This window comes from Panthera onca, chromosome A1, assembly GCF_046562875.1.
Source record: "Panthera onca isolate mPanOnc1 chromosome A1, mPanOnc1 haplotype 2, whole genome shotgun sequence".
Lineage (NCBI taxonomy): Eukaryota > Metazoa > Chordata > Mammalia > Carnivora > Felidae > Panthera > Panthera onca.
In genome coordinates, this window is record NC_138339.1 from 168,479,218 (window position 1) to 168,501,417 (window position 22,200).

At 34.6% G+C, this 22,200-nt stretch overlaps 1 protein-coding gene across 1 annotated transcript in view; it reads right to left on the minus strand.

The window, feature by feature from the left end:
- ITGBL1 (integrin subunit beta like 1) overlaps positions 1 to 22,200 on the minus strand; it is a 211,228-nt gene that overhangs the window by 124,215 nt on the left and 64,813 nt on the right. The window contains exon 3 of the mRNA XM_060636737.3: positions 3,473 to 3,619. Coding sequence (XP_060492720.1) covers positions 3,473 to 3,619 — 147 coding nt within the window. The remainder of the gene's footprint in view (positions 1 to 3,472; positions 3,620 to 22,200) is intronic.

A 22,200-nucleotide genomic window follows, 5' to 3' on the forward strand; every position in this document is an offset into this window, starting at 1 on the left:
GATGTGGAGTGAATTCTAGGAGATGCTGAGTGGCAAAGCCAGAGTGCAAAAGAACATATATGGCATGCTATTTTTTTGTATAGGGAATGAATGAAAAACTAAAAATATAATAACAAATACATCTATTTATCTTTAGAAAAAATAAACACATACACAGATAAAGCAGAATGCAGTAAAGCTGGTTACCTATCAGGTATGAAAATAAGCAGGAGGGAAGGTTTAGCAAGAGAGTGATGATTAATTAAGAAGGCTTTTTTAATATAGTTTTGACTTTTGGAAGCATGTTCATCTTCTACATATTGCAAAACAAAATCAGTGAGGATGGAAGGGAGGGGAAAAACTCTAAAACTGAAAGCCATCTGAAGTAAACAAGCTCAATGTATTTCAAATGAGTACAATCACTACACTAAAGGGAGAGAAAAAGAAAGAAATCCAAGTAACTTATGAACACAGCAATTAACTAAGTATCCCAATCTGGAGCATGACTGGTGTGGGGTGGAGGTGGGAGAGGAGATCAATTGCCAACAAATCCTAAAATTTTTTGGTAGATTTGCTTTGTACAGTGGTATGCATGAAGCAATTTTAAAAACAATTTTAGGTGTAGCATAAGACTGAACAAATGACCAAATATAGCCATGATGTTGGAAGCCAGAGTCCTCTCACCATGAAAAATGAGACATGCAAATATGGAAGGGGAAAAAATAGGAAATAACCCTGTTGGGGGGTGGACTGAAGTTGGATGTATTGGTGTGAATTCATGATTTCTAAAATATGTATGTGTATGTATATGCATATACATGTGCATGTACATATGAATGTGTATGTGTATATATATATATATATATATATATATATATATATATATATATATGTTCATGCATGTTTACTAGCCTGTTTGCAGAAAGGGTCAACAAGCAAATTCACCCCAGTAGAAATAAACATCCCTAGTGCTCACAATTTTTATTCTAATACCATTCTTAACCTAAAGAAACCAAGGTTCTTTAGAGAAATGGTTGATTCCAAAGCTGTGGCAAGCCAGATACAATATGATTCTGGAATATCTTGTTATGTCAGAAAGGAAAGATTTGCTGAAACAAAATAAAACACAACAACGGAGGCACATCACAAAGACTGAGAAGCTATCTTGAAGGGGTTCCAATTGCCTAATCTGAGACAATCTGAGCACCAGAATAATTGAGTGCAATAATGAATAATAAACCATTGAAATACTGGGAATTATGATACTGGAGTGATAATAAATCACTAAGTAAATGAAATACCAAATAACTGGTTGATGAGAGAAGACTCTTAATTGTGGTAGAATGTTGAGTACCAACTGGTAAATATGGAAGGAATGTTGGAGTTTGGCAATCATCATATTTCAATCACCAGTGTAAATACTGGGTTAGGTGAAAGTCATCAATGGATGGTAAATCAGGAGTAATTTTGACAAGGATGTGATATCTTATAATTTCTAAGTGTTTCCCCACAGACTGCTCATTTGTTACAAAGGCAAAATCAGTAATTACAGGGCTGAGACATCAGACAACACCTTGACCGGGTGATCAAAATTAACCTCACCACTGAGAGCAGATGGGTAACATAGATTTCCAGATGACAAATCCTGAGAACACAAAATAATCTATCTTTCAATTCAGCTAAGAATGTATGACATGAATCTAATCATGAGGACACATCAGACAAAGCCAAAATGAGTAACATTCTACTTAAAAAAAAAAAAAAAGGATGGAGACAATTTTCTTCAAAATTTTCAATGCTATAATACCATCGTCTGTGGAAATGGTCCAGATTAAAGGAGGCTAACAAGAGATAACAGCTAAAGATAACTCTGCCCTAGACTGGATCCTACAGAGGCAGGGAAATGCTGTAAAGGACATTGTTGGGCCAATAAACGAAACTGGAATATGGACGGTAGATTACATAAAAGAATTTCATCACTTTTACAAAAAAAAAAAAAAAGATAGAGACTCAGATATCTTAAAACTGCATTCTATATCTTACCAAATATGTTTGATCATCTACTGAAACAATTCTGTAAATTTTCTCCTTTAAGGTATGCTAATGTAGCAAATCACATGTTTTTTCCCATAATGTTGAAACACTGGGATTCCTAGTCTAACCCCTATTCAGTTATAATGTATTATTACAAAGAAAAAAACCTAGATTTTATTTGAAAAATAAGCAATAAAAAATAAATAAATCCAAAAATAAAGGACAAACAAACAAAACAGAATTCAAGTCTTACTACTGAAAGAAGTTTGGAAAGCTGGACGTTTTCAAAATGAAGAGGTTCCGTGGTGTGTGTGTGTGTGTTGGGAGGGGTGGATGTTAGGAACTGGAGGTAGAAAAATCCTCCTGAGAAGACAGAAAAGACTGATGTGCTGGAGAGAAGGAGAATATCAGTGAACACGAAAAGTGACCTGATTGTTAAGGACATTTATCATGGTCCTTGACCGATCCACTCACACCTTGCTTTGGGTATGGCCTTGATTTCTACTAGCAAAACCCTCTTACTGCATTTAATCTACACAGAGCAATTCAATGCAATCTAAGACTGTAGAAAGATTCTAGCTCTGAATATAGAAGGACTCTACCAACAAGGGGAGGAACTTCAGGAGGGAAGATTCTCACTCTAGTCAAATACTTGTCTTTAGCACACAAAACAATGGCTCATGCCCATTGATCTCCATAAGAATTACCTGGAGAGCTTTAAAAACCCACCTCAGGCCAGACCATACCCACCAAAACAACTGAAATAAAGCCTCTAGCATTGTAAGGGAGCATTCTCAAGTTCAGCCAGCTTTGAGAAAAGCTGACTTTTGAGGCTCCATGCGCCCAAGTATGAAAAGAGTATTAAATTATAGTAATACCATCCTAGTATTCTTGAAACCAAAACCAGTTGTTTTGTTTTATATGGTTTTGGTAATTAATTTTAACAGCTTCACTATTACTTTCTAAAAAATGTTTTTAAATGACTTCTGTGAGATGCAAAAATATTTTAGCCAAATGTAAAATCATGACGTCACTCTATTCTTCTATGTGCATCTAAAGCTTCTATCAAATTAAAAAGATTTGCTTCTATTTGATACTAGGGTATAAATTCAAAGCACCCTTGACCTGTAATAGAAAATAATTAAATCAGTTTATATAAATCCTTTTAAAAAGATTTAATCCAGCATTCAAAATCATAGCTCACAATTTACATAAAATGTTGTTGGGGTGTTGTTTCCTGTGAATATCCTGCTTGAAGAAGGCATTTGGAACAGCTGGAGAGCATCAAACTTGCCAGTCTCAGCAAGATGACATTTTTTCCCTATTGATTTATCTGAATTTCATTTCAAAAATATATACTCAAAAGCATTCTCTCTCAGAGGTTCCACATTTCTTGACGCCTACATATTTCCATTAAAACCCAAATTTGATTATTTAAGGATTGTCATAGATTTCTTACCTGCATTAGAGCAGATGACATCTTGAGAATTCTTGCACATTTGGTTACTTTTTTTCTTTGTCAGGTCACAGTGAGCTGGGTATTGGCAGGCATCCCCAAACCATCCTTCGTCACATTTGCACTTGCCACAGTCACACTTACCATGGCCTGAGGATTTAACAACATCCAGTCAGACTCAAATTGTTTTTCAGAGAAACCCGTTATTGTAACTGAAAGTCTTAAGGGTGATGTTGGTTCAGGACTGAGTTACAATGAATTCAAAAACATGTACATTATGGAGGCCGAGGGGTAATGCTAATGCATACAGTATAATGAAATATGTGGATTTTATTTCAATAACCAAAGTTGATAAATCACTCTCAAACCATCAATTAATTTGTAGAGACACTAGACCATAAACTAGAAGTTTAATTATACACTTCCAGTGTATAATTTCTGTCAGAAAATTTAACACTAAAAAACAAAGACACGTCTAGTACCTCCACATTTAAGACAAAACAGCCCAATAAAAATTATTCCCATTTAACTGCATTTTATAACACTTAAAGCCACCACTCTGAGTAACAAGTCTTACATGAAACTCCACTAAACTAAACACTGGCCTTTGATTTATTGGCATTTAGCATGTAATAAAGTTTAATGGACATATTAAATACCACCTTGGGATAAGATTGACATGAAAAAGAAGCACATACTTTGTTTCTTAATAAGAAAATATGGTTCAAGAATCAAAAGGGTTAAGAGCCATAGTCATCTACCTCCACAGAAGTTTCTCAACTTTTCATGTTCTTGAGTCAACATTGTGCTATTTTTATTCTTATGATAATTAACTTTATTAAGTCTTGGTTAATGAATCCTACCAATGTTTATATTGACTACACACTAGTCAGATCCAAGTGTAATACATGTACAATACTTGGCTCTTGTCCTCAAGTAACTTAAAAAGTAACTTAAAAAAAAACAAAGATGGGGTTATCTTCAGCCAGAAATATTCGTCAGACCTTGTGTGGAGCAATATAGTCTCCTATAGAAATAACAGGAGAGAGATTCTGTGAACTTCCTTGACCTTTAAATGAGCCTTGAAAGGTGAGCAGAGTTTGAATGGGCTGCAGGGAGAATATTCTTACATTACTCAAAATAATAATGCTATGTCCCAATGCCTGAAATTCATAGACCAGAGTGGAATGGAATCATTGATCTAGTGCCAGCAGTCATTCAGTGTGGCAGCCAAAATCCACATGATGAGGTCCAGATGGCCAGTCAGAATGAATGACTCGGAGGTGTCCCATTTGGGCATGTTCAGCAGAGCCTGAATCTATGATTGGTTGTGACTTTAAAACTCCTCTGAATGTTGCCCAGTCCATGTAAATGTTTCTATTCCTGTTGCATTTTTCAAATTAATTATTCTATTTTGCAAACAAAACCTTGCATGCACCCTAATTGTAATTCATTTTATCCAGTGCACATTACTGTCAAATTGATTGTATCATTTTGCATTCCTGTCTGGCCCTACACGATATTGTCAATCTCGGCCAACTTGGTATCATTTACAAGCATAAGTGATCTCTCCTGCCAACCATCCAGTCTATTTATAAAAGTATTAAGCCAAATTCTTGAAGTGGCTAAGTCTCTTTTTGCAAAGAAGTATCTCGGTAACTGTAATTACTCTTTTATAATATTAGCGTATTAGGCTGAACCACATGAGATCACCACTATTATTAGTTTAATACCAGCTATTTCTTATGGTTCATCTCAATAAAACGGCTTTATCTAAACAGCAGAGAAAATAGAAATGATTTAGAAGATAATGAAATGCAGTAGCAATGATTTGCTGAATCTGGAATAAAAGAATACTCAATGTTTCTTTGGGATGGGACATTTCGGATCCTAACCAACGGTATATATAACAGAGATGGGTGGTGGTGGGTAGGCCAAAGGTTACAGATTTTTTAAAGGTGGGAGATTTTAAAAATATAGGGAAACTAAGGAAAATGTACAGATGATAGGAAAGGACCCTCCATCTCAAATTGACCCAAAGAAGCATTAGGGGGAGCAATATTCTAGGGTGCTTACACCCCAAAGTTAGCTCATGGAGGCCCAGGTTCAGAAATTTCTTCCATAAAAGGTTCTGTGATAAAATAAACATGGGAAAGAGTCCCACTATATATTTAGTGTGTCATGATATAAATCAGCACACTGAAGCTTCTTAATGTCCTGTCATAAAAAAGCTATTTAATTTTCACTCAGAATACATAATATTTTTTTACTAAGATGCCTCTTTTTCTCATAAAGCACATAAATTTCCTAGACCACACTTGGAGCAACACTCTATTAGATAATGTGCTTTCAACTTTTCATTTAGCATCTGATCAGAGGTGAAGAAGATAGTCAATGTAGGACAGGGTCATATGCCTTTATATTGTTTCTAAACTTTATACCCAGTAAAGGTGTCCTTGATTCACTTTTTCCCATTTAGGAAAGTGAGTAGAAATCAATTTTTTTCACTGTCAAGAATTATCAAGTAATACCCTGCATGACCTAATTTGGAGGTAAATATATAATTTCTTTAAGACAGAAAATCTTCAGACCATTTTTACTCTTTCTCTCTGGTTAATAATTTCTTGAGCAGACCCCAAGGAATAGGGTTGCTATCTTATTGTACTTATATTATAGGTCATCTCCATTACAGCATCAACAATATGGCTTCAAAAACATTCCATTTTTCAAAATAATTTATCTGCTGGGAATGATGGCCCAGGAGAACCAAAGCAAAACCCCTGTATCTTAAGGCCCAGAAGAGGGCTCCTATTGTCCAAGGTTGAAGAGTAGTCTTTGCCAGCCATCTGAAATCCTTACCACCAGAGCATTCACCGTTCTGGCTGTGTAGGCCTCTCCAGGTCTGTTTCTTCTCCAGAGAACCCTTATAAAATGTGGTCTTAAAATGAACAATCCAAGATGCTTGGCAATATGTCTGTTGCCCTTCAAATAAGTTCCCAAGGAGTCAGGAGAAAACACACACACAAAACAAGTATGTCACAGAAATGCCAAAACAGCTCCTGCCAAAGTAACAAGGAAGAAAAAGTAAAAGGCCATTCTTGCTGTTTCCAGGTTGGCAGTCGAGTAGCCAGTTGCTGGAAAGGACAGACAAGCCATAGTGGAGGGTAAAATCCAGTAGTTTAGCATCGTATTCAGGTAAGAATGTGGAGGCCTGGCCTGCTTTCTCCAGTGCTTCCCTGAAGTGAGCTAAGCCTTGCTTCGATCTCCACTGATAAAGGAAACCACCCCAGCAAAGACAGAATAAAGTTGCTTTTGTGATTCTCTAACACGCATCAGCAGCTCCACCATTACTTCTGGATCACTTTTACCTTGGGAAGCCTAACTTATGCCAGGGGCAGTGGTGACGAATTTGTTACATTAGTGAGCAATGCAGAAGTGGTTGCTTTTGATTTTTAAATTAAAACAAACTGCAAATGGAAATAAAGACTTTGCCAGGATTGAAGAACTTAAAAAAAATCTATTAGCCATTTGTATATACCAATGAAAAAGAATTGTACCTACCTTTTCCAAATTAAAAAATAATAATAGAGACAAAGAAGATAGCAATGAACTCTCTTCCAAGTCTACTGATATTTTGGGTAAAAATAAACTGCTGAAACTAATGTGCCTATCAGATTAGCCATATATCTGTGGTTTCAAGTCTCAAAAGGGGAAAAATAGATAGATAGATAGATAGATAGATAGATAGATAGATAGGTGATACATACGTACATAGATGTACATATAGGTAGGTATAGGTATAAGATGAATGGATAAAAATACATACATGAAATGTTACTCAGTCATGGGAAAGAAGGACATCCTATTGTTTAGGACAGCAAGCATGGTTCTTGAGGGCATTATGCTAAATCCAAAAGAGAAAGACAATCATTGTATGATCTCACTTATATGGAGAAATCTAAAAAAAGCAAAAAACAAAAGACAAAAACCCAACCAACCAACCAACAAGCAAGAAAACCCAAGCACATGGAAAAAAGAGATCTGGTTTGTGGTTTCCAGAGGCAGGGGGTCAGGGAGGAAAGTTGGAGGAAGGTGGTCAAAAGGTACAAATTTAGTTAGAAGGAGTACTCGGTATACAATGTACAACACGAGGACTAGGATACAAGGAAGCATTGTCTGTGTACCTGTATGAGATGATGGATGTTAATTACACTTGCTGTGGTCATCATTTCCCAACCCGCGTAAGTCATGTCATCATGCACCTGAAATTTGCACGGTGTCACCTATCAATTACATTGCAACAAAACTGGGAAAATCCTGATTATTAATTATTATCTCATGAATACTACTAACAAAAACTTTATCATTTAGATTTTAACATTTAGATGTTAAAAACTGACTCTCTCTGGGGGTCAAATAAGCTAGGTATACCACTCTAGAACCTCATGGTAACCTCAAAAGAGATTATCTTAATTTAGGCACTCAGTTGGCCCTGCAAATCTATTTGTGTTGGTCAAATAGGCAAATTCCCATGACCTGCACCGTGTCCTACTTTCCAGAATATTCAAAGAAGCTCACTTAATAGGCTCAAATTTTCTTCTATTCTTTCGGAGCCATTATACGCTCCCCAGCCTTCTCTAGGTATAAGAAACAAAAGAACTTACTATGCCACACCTAGAATTTAACAAAAGATTGTGAAAGGATCCCTTATAGAATATTATAATTATTTCATGGTTTGCAATAGAATCTTGACCCTTTTCAGGACAGGGGCACCAGTCCCTGACTTGCTTCTCAGGCCAACAAAACATGACTTCTTAGATACTTCTGCTTCCAATCCAGAGAACAATGGAAAAATTCTGTGTAACAGAGAGCTTTGCCCTAGAAAATAAAAGGTCTGGGCTCTAGTCCTGCCTTGACATTAATCAGACACGTGACCCTGATCAGGAAATTAGAAGAGAGGAAAAGGACAACAGTAATTATTAGCTTCCAGGTACCATAAGTACTTTATACAGGCTAGTCTGCTTTATTTTCATAAGGAGCCAGTGAGATTTTGTTTCCCAGTTTTACAAAGAAGAGGACTAAAGTATAATTAGCTTGCTGAAGGTCACATAGTTTACAAGCTGAAAAGCTGTGTTTTTTCCATTACAGCCAACATTATCTGTTTAGTTTCACCGCAACAGACTTGAAAGGACCCTTTTTGTTCTAGCAAAGGTGGTGTCCGTAAAAGCCACGGATTGGTGGCTTGACAGCACTGGTCTACTTATTGCCGTTTCCTTTTGGAACTCACAGGCCCCGAACTGGATTATTGATAATCCTTGGTGAAAGAACTCCTAAAAGTAAGGTTATCAGACTTTACTCTTTAAAATTAGATAATGCTAAAGTTGGTAGATAAAAGAATTCAGGCCCCAGTCACCTAAATTCTCTAGACCCCAGTGCTCACCACAAACCACCAGAAGCCCAGGAGAGAGACATGAAACAAAATTTCCTTCATAACATAACCCTGCTGATACCTTGATCTGAGACTTTTAGCCCCCAGAAATGAGGGACAAAAATGTCTGTAATTTAAACCATCTGGTTTTGGTACTTGGTTATAGCAGTCCTAACAGAGTAATATAGGAGAGCTCAAGGAATGATTTCAAAGAATTACAGAAAAATAAAGGCTTATCATTTTACACGTCTGAGTTTGTGGCTTGGAAAAGTAATTTTAATCCATACGCTTCAGAGATGACTCCATAAATAATGGCTGAGGCCAAGGCCATCTCTGAACCTCCCAGGCAAAAATCTCTGAACAACAGTATATATTGCTCTCCATTAACTTGTGTCCAAAGGAGATAGGAAAACAATTTAGTAGAAATCCCCCCTCTAATGAAACACACTCCCTAGGCAATCACTGAGAAACAGGCCAAATGATTCTTTATGGTGTATATCTCTGTTCATTCTACTTAAAATTCCTCCATTCCCCAAATCATGTTTCCTAGAAAATAAAACCACTTCCTTCATGTGAAAAGAATACCACACCTCTCCTTCTGGCCCAACTGCATTACTAAATTCCTGTGGGCTGTGCAAACTGTCCCCCATATAAAGGTTCCAAGCTATGCCCAAGAAGTAGACTTTTTATAAAAAGTCTGAACTTTTATAAAGAGTGTTTGTAAAGTCTACTTTTTATAAAATCTATTTTTTAATAAAGAACTCTTTTATTGCTCCTTAAATAAGTCAGTGCCAGGTCTAAAATCACAGATTATCTATGATCACCTCATAATCCTCAAATGTTATGATCAAGCAATTCTCTGGAATGTTATTTTTTCCTCATACAACTAAAAAGGAGCAGATGGCAACAATTTATTTTTTTATTTCCTACTCAGTTCAAAAATTAACAAACATTGTATGTTCAGTTAACTTTATTATAAATCTGCTAATTGCAATGATTTCCTTTTCTATTAACTCAGTAACTCCCTAGGGTACAATACCTCTGCTCTAAGCTGTTATAAAGTAGGTAGTTAATAAAAGTTGTTGACAATTTGGTTGACTTGATTGGGGAAAAAAACGAAAACTTTCTCTTCAAGCAGGTAAAGGACATTAAATCGTGCATTTTCTACAATATAAAGATCAGTCACCAGAAAAATATTTATCAGTAGCTGGCATGGAGACTAAATTGAGCTCATTACTATTCATTTTTAAAACTCTTCAGTAACTCAAGAAGTATTTTATAAAATTTAAAAAGCAATTGATGGACAAGGTACGAATACTTAAAAATGAGTTGTCATTTTACATTTCCTTTAAAAAATTTTTTAAAAATCTAAGTCGGTAGACAAAAAAATTAAATTGTGAATAAAGCCATTGGGTAAGAAATTTTTTTTTATTTTTTAGGATATAATACTTTGTTGCTCTGTTGGGATAACCCTACCTCATTTCCTTAGGAGTAAAAACTAGACACAGCTCATCTGACAAGTAGAACTCTTTTAGAAATCATGTATCCTGGAGGAGGAAAGGCAGATTGTACTGAGGTGTGCATTTAGGTGATCAAAAGGAAAGGCAAGGTAGCTATAACAGCCAGTTCACTCAGTTTATTTTGAAACCTTTAAAGCCAAACCATCTGGAGAAGTAGAAAAACAGTGTGACAACAGTGGTGGCAATGGCTCCAAACAAAGGGAATATCTTCATGTGAAAATATGATCAGTTCAAACCTGACGCACTCCAGTCCAGAATGCCCTCCCTGTTCTTGACTCATGAGCCATGTCATTCCCCATTCTGAAAGTCTACAGCTATCATAATGTATGATAGATAAGCTTCACCTATCATTAAATTTACAAAGTGTCTCCTTTTTAATCATTCTAGATAATGTGTCTCATCTTCCTTTTGGGACTGGCAAACAGATATTTATTTACTTTGGAAAATAGCTTTACCAAGGTATACTATGATGCATAAAATAACAAATGTATACTAAACTCCTGAGTGACATATCACTTTACTTCATAATATTTTATTTGATTATCAAAATGGCATGAAAAAGTAGAAAACAAGTATTACCAACCTCACTTACAGAAGAGGAAATCTTTGGTTCATGTCTCTAAATGATTCCTCCAAATTTTTAATGAGCATTCAAGTCTCCCACTCAGCTCATGTACCCTGAGACTCAGGAGCAAGAGTGAAATCCCCAGACTTCCTGTCCTGCCTCCTCCCACCTGCCTCATCCACTTCGTCTCCTTCTCTCCAGCCCCAGAGGCCACATTAAGGTCTGTCCATTCCTTTCAAGAAGACTTGACTGCTTTGCCTTCTGGTCCTTTGGAGGCATAGTCCCTCTCTCTCCTTTATTTCAGCCTCAGCTTCATTAATTAGCACCTTCCCTTTATACCATAAAATTGAGCAAGTGTGTCCTGTTCTTTCTTTACAAAATGTAATCAAGACTGCCTCTATTAAACGTGTGTCTCTAATTTTAATCTCTATTCCTGTTCATTTTTCCTTTCTGATTCCAATCTCCAAAAAGGTAGTTTTCTCTCCCAGTCTCACTTTTTCTCCACAATCAGATTTCAATCCCACCATCACACTGACATTTGTCTAAGATGACTACTAAGCTTTTTATTCCTTAAATCAATTGACATTTAAGTCTTTATCTTATCTGTTCCTTCTCTATTCTTTGATGTATTCTTTGCCATGTCCTTCTCTGCCTCCTTGTCCCCCTCCATCATGCCTAAAGATATAGCATCAGTAAAATCCATATTCCCCAATGCATCTGAGAAAAGATAAGGTAAATAAGAGGAATAAAAAACTCTGGCACATTTATTCTGAAGAGACTTCATTAAACCTGATAGTCTTTACATTTCTGAATCATACTAGGTTTTAAGCAAGCTTGAACTATGTTTTATTTTTTTTCCCCTGTCATTCAGGGAGCAGTTGGAAAATAGGAGGAAGGCTCATAAGGAATAACAGAGAAAATTAAAAAGGAATTACAAGCAATATTTCTTTTGCATATCCATATACCCAAGGTGCAAGATAAATAATGTAAGGTTAAATCTGCCACATATACACACTTATCAGTTTTCTTAAAATTAGCAATAAAACATTTACATTGTTCTAAGTCTTAATTCTTTTTAAGTCTAAAACACATCTTGGAGAACTTCTATCAAGAAATCTGAAGTGGGGCTAGATTCAATTTTACCCTATTTGGAACTAACAAATTAACCTGCTAGAGTTTCACGGTTTCTGGCAGAAGACATGAGACTCTTGGGTCAGAGTCAAAGGACTTTATTACTCATCAATAGCAGTAACTTAAACATCCGTTTGAGTCACTTATCAAATGCCAGTTCCCACAGGACAACACAGTGAGGGTCATATGATGCTTGCACATTCAGTGGGTTCTGTTAGAGGAGGCGAACAATGGAAGAGACAGGGACCATGACTCTTTTATAATGGGCCGTAAGTACACCTGAACTTGCCCCAGAAGGAGACATTATTTTATTATACTAAGCTATAAAGTTTTCTTTGCTCCAGAGGGAGACACTAAGTCTATCTTCCAAGCCTGCTGTCTGTACAAATATCCATGAAAAGACACTTTATAATAAAAATAATCCGTGTCTCTGTTGCTAAAAAGTACAGAAATAGAAGAGATCCATGGAGAATTATCTCCCTACAGCTATTGATATTAGTATCTTAGCCCGTATAAATCTACTTTACTCTTTCTAACTCTTTACTCTTTGCATAATATTCAATTGTATGTAGCCACAATAATTTAGCTATCCTTTATTGGTGTGCATTCAGCTAGTTTTGATCATTTGGCACTATAAACAAAGTCATCATAAGCATTTTTCCTTACGCATGTATCTTTGTGCAGAAGTATGAATATATCATAGGATAAATCATTATAGGTGGAGTTTATAGATGAAATAGTATTGCATACCATTAAAAATTTAATAGATATAGAAAGATTTGTTTCCAAACTATATTAAATACATTATCACTAACAATGTGTGAGGATACACTTGCCAACACATAACACAGAGTATTATCAAATAACCTGTATCAATCTGAGCATTAAAAATTATAATGGACATGGGGCGCCTGGGTGGCTTGGTTGGTTAAGCGTCCGACTTCGGCTCAGGTCATGATCTCACGGTCCGTGGGTTCGAGCCCCGCGTCGGGCTCTGTGCTGACAGCTCAGAGCCTGGAGCCTGTTTCAGATTCTGTGTCTCCCTCTCTCTCTGCCCCTCCCCTGTTCATGCTCTGTCTCTCTCTGTCTCAAAAATAAATAAACGTTAAAAAAATTAAAAAAAAAAAAAAAATTATAATGGACATTTTTGTTGGCATGTGTTAACTGTGGATGAAGTTCAACCTTTTTGTTGGTTTATAAATTATTTTTTTATAAACAAAATTATTTTTTTGGAGAGAGGAGCTAATTACACTTAAGGTCAACTTAGGATAAATTCACAGATATACACTAATATATAATATAAAAAAGGAATGCCAATTTCAGGTAATTGATTACTTATTACTCATTACTTACAAGAATTATTTTTCAGATGGTTATTTTGTCTTATTTTGTTTTAGATATATAAGATTTGAATTAAATTAAATAAAAATAACTATTTTTCATGTATTTAGTTATTTTGTTCATCTAGGCTTTAAAATTTATATGGACAGATATTATGTTGTTTTACATTATCAGATCCTTTTGTATATATGTAAACAAATGTTAAGGGGAAAACTTAACTCCTTGAATATCTTTAATACTAAGCAACAAAGAACACAAACAAATCAAGCTTTTACTTTAAAAAGTAAGTCATAAAATAACAATCCTTAGGAAAGAATAAGGAAGGGACCATTAAAGATGAAAGTAGAATTAATAAATTAGAAAATAGTCACACAAACAAGTGAGCTAATTAATAGCTGGTAAAAAGTCAAAGCCATTAGCCATCATGATAAATACAAAAATATGCAAGATAGATGCTCACAAAATACATAAGGAAAAAGGAAAAATTAGCAACAAATTCTGGGAAAAGTAAATAAATCACTGAATTAGTACATAAAAGATACATAGATAGGTTTTATATATGCAAAATTCTAATATTGAGTATTTTGATTATTAGTCTTGGTAGTCTAAAGTTTGGGTTTATTTTCCTTTTTTGAAAAATTTTCAAGAGAGATTTTTAACACTTATAGTCAGTAAGATCTTGCTTTGTGTTTTATTTGCTTTAGATTGATTTTTATTTTTAAAATTATAGAGAACTGACTGTAATATTTCTGAATTATTTTTCTTTCAAAAATTTTTTAAGTTTATTTATTTATTTTGAGAGAGGGAGCATGTGCGGGTGAGGGGCAGACAGGGAGAGAGAGAATCCCAAGCAGGCTCCACACTAGTACAGAGTCTAAAGCAGGGCTCAATCTCACAACCGTGAGATAATGACCTGAGTTGAAATCAAGTGTAGAACGTTTAATTGACTGAGCCGCCCAGGTGCCCCTGTTTCAAATTTTAATACTATTTTTTTTATATCACTTACTGGCACCTTAAGTAAAATACCGATTAGAGTTATGTTGTGAACATCCTCCTCTCATTCCTGATAGAGAACAATTTCCTATTTTTTTAAATCAGATTGATAAACTTTATTTCTAGAAATTGATAGATTCATCTAAATTTGCAATCTTGCTGGAGAAACATTGTTCACTATGTTTTTAAAACTATGTTAATTCTATACTTAATGTATGCATTTTCATTCATAACATATTTTTCTTTTTTGTGTTTTGTTTCTTTGTTGTTTTTCATTTGTTTGTTTCGTTACTAGTTCGGCTTTTTTTTTTTTCCCTGATCAGGTGTACAATAAGTAAGACTGTCTAGTTTTCGGGGCACCTGGATGGCTCAGTCTGTTAAGTGTCCAACTCTTGATACCAGCTCAGGTCATGATCACACGGTTCCTGAGTTCAGGCCCTGCATCAGGCTCTGCACTGAGCACAGAGCCTGCTTGAAATTCTCTCTCCCTCTCTCTCTGCCCCTACCCTATTCATGATCTGTCTCTCAAAATAAACAAATAAACTTTAAAAAAAAAAGATTGTCTAGTTTCAAAAACTTAATATTGGGCTTTCTTTATTCTACTATTTTTTTTAATTTCTTAAGTTTATTTATTTATTTTGAGAGGGAGAGAGAGAGAGCACACATGGGCATGCATGCAAGAGGGGAGGGGCAGAGAGACAGGGAGAGAGAGAATCCCAAGCAGGCTCCATACTGTCAGTTGTAGAGCCTAATGCAGGGCTCAAACCCACGAACCTGCGGGATAGTGACCTGACCAGGTATAAAGAGTTGGATGCTTAACCAACTGAGCTACCCAGGCACCCTTATTCTATTTTTGTTTTCTGTTTCATTACCTTTTTCTTTTGCTTTTTTTATTTTATTCTTTTGTTGTATTTCTTACTTTAACTTTGGGCACTTAAAATGTTCTCAGCTTGTTTCTGTTGGTTTCATTTTTTGCTATGTGAATTGTTTTGTTAAGCAATCTCATAAACAAAAAAGGGTATAAGACTTACATAGGGTTTAACATCTATCAATGAAATAAAAGTTTTGTACCCACCACCCAGATAAAGAAGAATAAGATGATAGTGAGTACTGAACCGCTTATGCCCTACTACAATTGCACCAACTACTTTGAATTTTGTTTATGATTTCTTTGCTTTTCTTTGTAATTTTATTGCATCTGTATACATGCATAAACAATGGTTTAACTTCAAATATTTTCTGATTTTTATAAAAGAATACTGTATCAATTTTGTCACTTAATGTTATATTTAATTTTATAACATACTTTTTACTCAATATTATGTTTGTAAGAGTCATCCATCTTGTCATATATGACTGTGTTTCACTCTTTTCATTTAATACACTTCATTACATGATTATTTTTTAAATTATGCTTTCATATGCTTTTGGACTTTGGGTTTGTTTCCAGTGGTTGTCAATCCCAATAATGTGACTAAAACAGGTGAAATATTTGAAATTTTTAACCACTAGAATAACCCATCAGAACACAGGCCAACCCAAAAGCTCCCTGCTAGCTTCTGCCTTAACACCTCAGTTGTTGGAGCACAGACAGATCTGAGATCATAGAGAAATTCCAGGGGAAGGCCTGCAGTGGACAAAAAGGCAGAGGATTTTAGGAAACTCGGGGCCACATCTTTTTATCAACGTCTAGAGAAGTATTTCAATATTAACAACTGTTATAATCTCATCAGCACAGATTAGTTGAATATCGCCCTGACTACAAACATTCTTGAATATACTGTAGAATTCCTCTTGATTATTTTTCTCTATACCGTCATATACTAAAATGGTGGCTCAATGAAAACCAAGAAAGTTTTATCTTGTTCACTGCTGTATCTACAGTGCTGAGGAAAGGTGTTTCTTAAAGATTCTTGTCTACTCCTTGACAGAATTTTTCCCTCTGATGGTTTCTTCAAAAAATGCTATGAGCATATATTCTCTCATTTCTTACGTGTTTGAAAATATCTGTCTTTTGTACACATATCTGAACAATTTTGATTACATAAATGTCCCTGAACAAGTTGAATTTTGTTTGCTTATTTGTATTTAGCCTGGTTCTCCCCCAGGATTCTTTATCTTTCAACTCAACAACTTCACCAATATTATATTTTGCTGCTGGTTGATCTGTATTTCTTTCTAGGATATGTTGTTCTCTTACCCTAGATTAACGCGCACGCCCATACTCTCAACAAAGTAATCCTGAATTATATTATTGAAAATCATTCAATTTCATGTTTTTTCTCTTCTATAGGTACATCAATTATGCTGGATCCCCTTTCACCCTTTTAATATGCTATTTCCTCTCTGATCATTGGTATAATACTTGGTTATTTTTCATTTTTTTCTTAATTTTCTTTGTTCCTGATTGGCCTGAGAAGCATCTCTTCTTTTTTTCTCTGTATTCCTTCCTGTGTTGTTTCTTCTTCCTGTATCCTCTCACATACACACACCATCAGCTCCTTTTACTTTTTCAGAGGCAGCAGGGCAGAAAACTTAAAGTCACAAACTCTGTAACTGTATTGCTGGTGTACAAATCCCCGCTCAGTAACTACTGTGTGAACTTGAACCAGTTACTAAATCTTTCTATGTATCTCAGAATATTCAGCTGTAAAATGGGAACAATAACAATAATTGCCACATAGGGTTATTATACAGAATAAATTGGTAGACAATTGTAAAGTGCTAAAGACAGTGCCTGTCACATAATAAAACACTATACGAGTATTTGTTAAATCCTTACAATTCTCTGTTTTATTGTAATTTTATCCTTGAATACTTGCATCTTCCCTCTGAGCTCCTGTTGCCTAGAAGCAATATAGACATTAGCTACTTTTATACAGAACTCTTTCTTTTTAATTTCATAACATGAAAATTGTTCATATTTTTTATCAGCTCCATAGTACGATCATCTTTCAGGTATTGACTATCTGTTTTGTTTGTTATATTCATGTTCTGTATTTCTTTCTTGCATTATCTTTTTCACAATTCTCATGCTCATTTCTCAATTATTATTCATCATATCCATCATTTTGGAAGGATAATGTGGAAAGGAACCGGATAAGTGAACTTTTTCTATGAATATTTCTTTGCACCTGTGGGTAAATATTTGATTATTAATTTCTAAAGGTAACGTTGATGAACTAGATGTTACATGAATATGTAAGTTGAATAGATATGGCCATAATGTTTTCTAAAATGGTGTACGTGACTTTTGTTTCTGCCAACAGTTCTAACTCAGTGTTTCTTCTTGCCCTGCATTGTGCATGCTTTCCTTCTGCTGGAAAAGATCTGTGAATCTCAAGTGGGAGAGGAACCTGTTCCAGGCTCCCATTATACCAACTACATATCTATTACTTCACTAACCCATAATTATCTCTTTACGTGGCTCTCTCCCTGCTAAACTATTATCTTCTTTAGAACTGGGACTCTGTCATCTTAATTTTATATCCTTGGTTCCCACCCAATTTTCTGGAATATAGTAATTGCCCCTACAAAATACTTGATAAATACATAAATGGCAAAGGTTGCATAAAATTACTGTCCAGGTTCACACCGCTTGTAAACAGTAAAAGTAGAATCTGAATCCAGTTTTTCCCATACAAATCATGTTCTTTTTCACTATAACTTTCCTACGTTATATCAATAGAAATTAAAGGACGCGAGTCTAGGTCAAAATCTGTTTTACATACTTGAAAGCATAATTATCTTTCACATGACTCTTGCAAATGACCCTTATTCATCCAAACACTGATAAAATTATGGTATATGGTTTGCATAGATATTAATAATAAGCTTTAATTTATGAGATTTTACAGCTTGGTTCAAATATAGTTTCTACCTGTGTAACCAAAGTTTGCCATGGAATTAATAAACCCTCGAGAAAGTACTGCATAATTCGTTTTTGATTAAGCTGCAACTAGCCAACTCTAGATAATTTTGAGTAAAATTCAATTGCTCCTCATGCAAACAATCTTATAGAACCTCTTATTTCTTCTTCAAATGAAGATACAGACTACATTTAGAGTCAATTCTATGATAAAATGCCTGAGATTGGTTACACTAAGTTAATAATTGGTGATCCATAGGACAACTTTAATTCTCTCAGAAAGCAGAGGAATATTACTGCTTTATATGAAAAGATATGTGTGTTTTAAAATCAATAGTTTTATCTAGCCAACTAGGCAACTATAGATAAATATGAGTAAAATTTAATTTTACTATCTAATTAGTATCATTGGTTCAACCTTGAATCCAGGAAATTCAGTGAGATTATCATATTACTGCATGTTGAATGAAGTAAACTGCCCAGTTGTTAAAATTTATACTTCCATTTCAACATAATTTTTGCCAAAGTCACACCATGGGCAACAACACCCCAAACTGCCATATATTTTTAGTCCTAATGGTTGAACTCAAAGCTTTTCTTTGAAATGTTATAGATCTCCAAAGATTAAGTTGTATACAAAATTATTTTAATCTAATATAGTTCTATCCCTGGTTTTAAATATTTTAAATATTAGCTAAGTTACTTCGCCAAAATTTTAATTCTTATTGTTTTCAAATAGAATATCCCAGATAGCAAGTCTTTGACTTCCAAAATGTGCTTTCCAATGGTCAGAGCTGATATAATTTTTCTATAGTCAGGGCTGTTTGTAGTTAAGTTGATTAGAATATTACGAATGTCACATGTTTCAGGAAACTGATCATGGAATGCAACAAGGAGGTACCACTTTAACATTGTCACCTCTATATACACACCACCCTAGTAATATTTATGATCACAGTTAGGAAGAGAAACACTGGATACTAGAATAGGTTTAGGAAATAATTTATTGAAAATGCAGATTATGTGAATCATAGATAACAATATCCACTTATGTTCATAGGTGGTAGCAATAAATAAAGAAAGGCTTATATATTACAAGTTTATTAAGTGTCATTCGTTTCTTGACTATGCACAAATATCATCTGTCCTAAACATTTTTCAGGGAACAATGATTAACAAGAGATTAAAATAAGTTAATTTGACCAGAAATCACCCTCTGTGTTTAAGATGATATTAGCTAGTGAATGACCATATTGGAAAATAATACAGGGCTTCCATCAATTTGTTTAGAAATTTTCATGAGGCAGATAAGGTAAAAAAACAAGGGTAAGAAAGGAAGAAAGGAGGAAGCTAACTTTCACTGAGTACCTATTATATGCCAGGGGCTATACTAGATCCTACCCATTGGTCAGCACAATGAATTATTTACAACCTTATGAGTTGAGAAAGAGAACGCCAACATGCAGGCTCAGGGAGAGCAAATGGCTTGTCTCAAGTCATAAAATTTGATTCAAACCCAATACCCATTATCTTGTCTTTCCTACCACACTTCCTTCAACAATCACTATCAATTTTGCCTCTTTCCAACATAACTTTCAGGAATGCACACACTGCCATGGCTGGGTACTTAAAATTATGTCTGTTGAGAAATTGTTTTATTTAATCTTACCTTGATTGCTTTGTTAGAGAAAATGGACATCATTTTATGTATTTCTTTTTCTGGAAACTGCATGGTTCTAGATATTTAAAAAAATATGCAACCTTGTTCTAGTAGTAATCCTGACTTTGGGAAAAGAAGGGCAGTTAACATTGAACTTAGAGGAAAAAATTATAGCTTTATCCTCCAATTATTTGCTAAGGCAGAATCTTTATAAATTTAGGATCACAAACCTTCCCTAGGTATCCACATTTAAGTACAAGGGAATAAACTGAAGGCCAAATGCAAAATCTATGTCAAGAAGCTAAAACACATAACTCACCAGGAAAAACACTCCAGAAACTCTGTCCCAACACAAATTATGCCTACTGTCGATATTTGGTTTATAGCTCCTAAGACTCATATAAAACGATTCAGCTTGAACTTTTAGCAGCATGATTGTGAAGAAGGGCTTTGAATTGAGAAATGTTGCAAGGAAAATGTTTTTGTAATTCTCTCTACTTAAGTTTTGAGAAACCAAATTGTCTCCAAAGAGATTAAGGACATCCTGAGACATATTTTATTTTTATTGTTGTTGTAGTTGCTGTTGTTTGTGAAGATTATGGCAATGTGTGTCAACTTGTTTTAGTTCTGGACAGATCTCATGTACTCAGGAGAACTGTCATATCCTTAAGGAATGAGTCTAGACCCAGACAGAGTGTAAATGGTTTCCACAGAGACACACACTGAGTTAGCCTAGATTCTGGCAGTCAAAGAAGTACAGAAAACTTTCTCCAGTCATGATTTTCATAGGGGTTCAAGGATGTTTGGAAAGGGGCTAAAAGTTCAAACTAAACAAATGTGAACAGGATGTCTTTTCAAATTTGACCACTAAAACTTTTAATAATTAAAATTAATATCATTTTGATTTTAATTAGTCAATTTTCAGATTGATTCTTGTCATTCTGGAAGCTTGTTCAGCGATGATGGTATTCAACTTTGGGTTAAACTCAGCTGAATGTTGACAGTAACACATATCCATTGAATATGGTACCTCAATTTTGTATTGTTAATACTGCTTTTAAGAGGAGTTTTTTTTTATTATTTTCTGTTCCAAATTATTGTAGGTTACTTTAATTATATGTCTTCAAATAATCATGCAATAAAAATTGGACCTAATGCTAGGAGTTAGGACCTAATATTTCTAGATTCCCACCGATAACTATAATCATCTTTATGATAACACTATTATTTAGATTCATTACTTTGATCAATCTTTCCACCTTATTAAAACAGTGTAATAGAAAACAAAGCATTTTGCAAGGTAACAGTTTAAAATTGTTTTGCATCAATACATTCTCACTTTATAACTTCATATTCAGGGAAGAATTTCATACATTCAACAACTTTCTTTTCCTCTTTCCAATCTTAAGTGCCAGGGAGTGAAGAGGACTTTCTAAGGAGAACACTAGTTAGAAAATCTGCAACAGGAATGCTGTCTGTAATCTATGGAGCTGACAATTTAGAAAGAAAGGAAGGTTACTATGCAATTAGCATAAAATGTACTGACACAGAATTCCAAAAATGTACATTAACCTATATTTGGAATCTGTTAAAATATACTTAAGTATCTATTAAGCAGAACAATTGTGAACTTGATGATTTTTAATTTGCCATGAATAAACACACCACTTGTCAAATAACACATGGAATATTTACTCTGTATGTTCTTAAAATAGAAATTAGCTTCTTAGATAAGTAGAGAATTATTGCAAGTGATTTTTTTGTACTTATTTACCTTTGGTTTTTAAAACTGTACCTAATGGTACTCAAATCCTTTTTTAAAAATTAACATCTCTTCAAATAAACAGCTTACTTCCAGGGGATAATTTGAAAAGATTAGTTCTTTAAATAGAGGTGTATACCTTATTTTCAGATGTACACTTTACATGTCTTGAATCTTTGAGAGCAAATTAAAAAGTATAAAACCTTCAAGAAAAGTCCAAATCACTAATGAAGTGCCTAAATTACTTAATAGATTAAGGTACATTCTCAACAAAACTATGAAGTAAATGGGTATTGCAGACACCAACAATCCCTGTTTTCAGTACACATCACCCTTCTAATTCCGTGAAAACACACCCAAGGAGCTTGCCTTCCCAAGATAATGTTGATGGTTAATGTTTATCCCTTTCAGTATACTTTAAAACAGCACAGTATCTGTTAACTAAACTGATTATGGACATCTT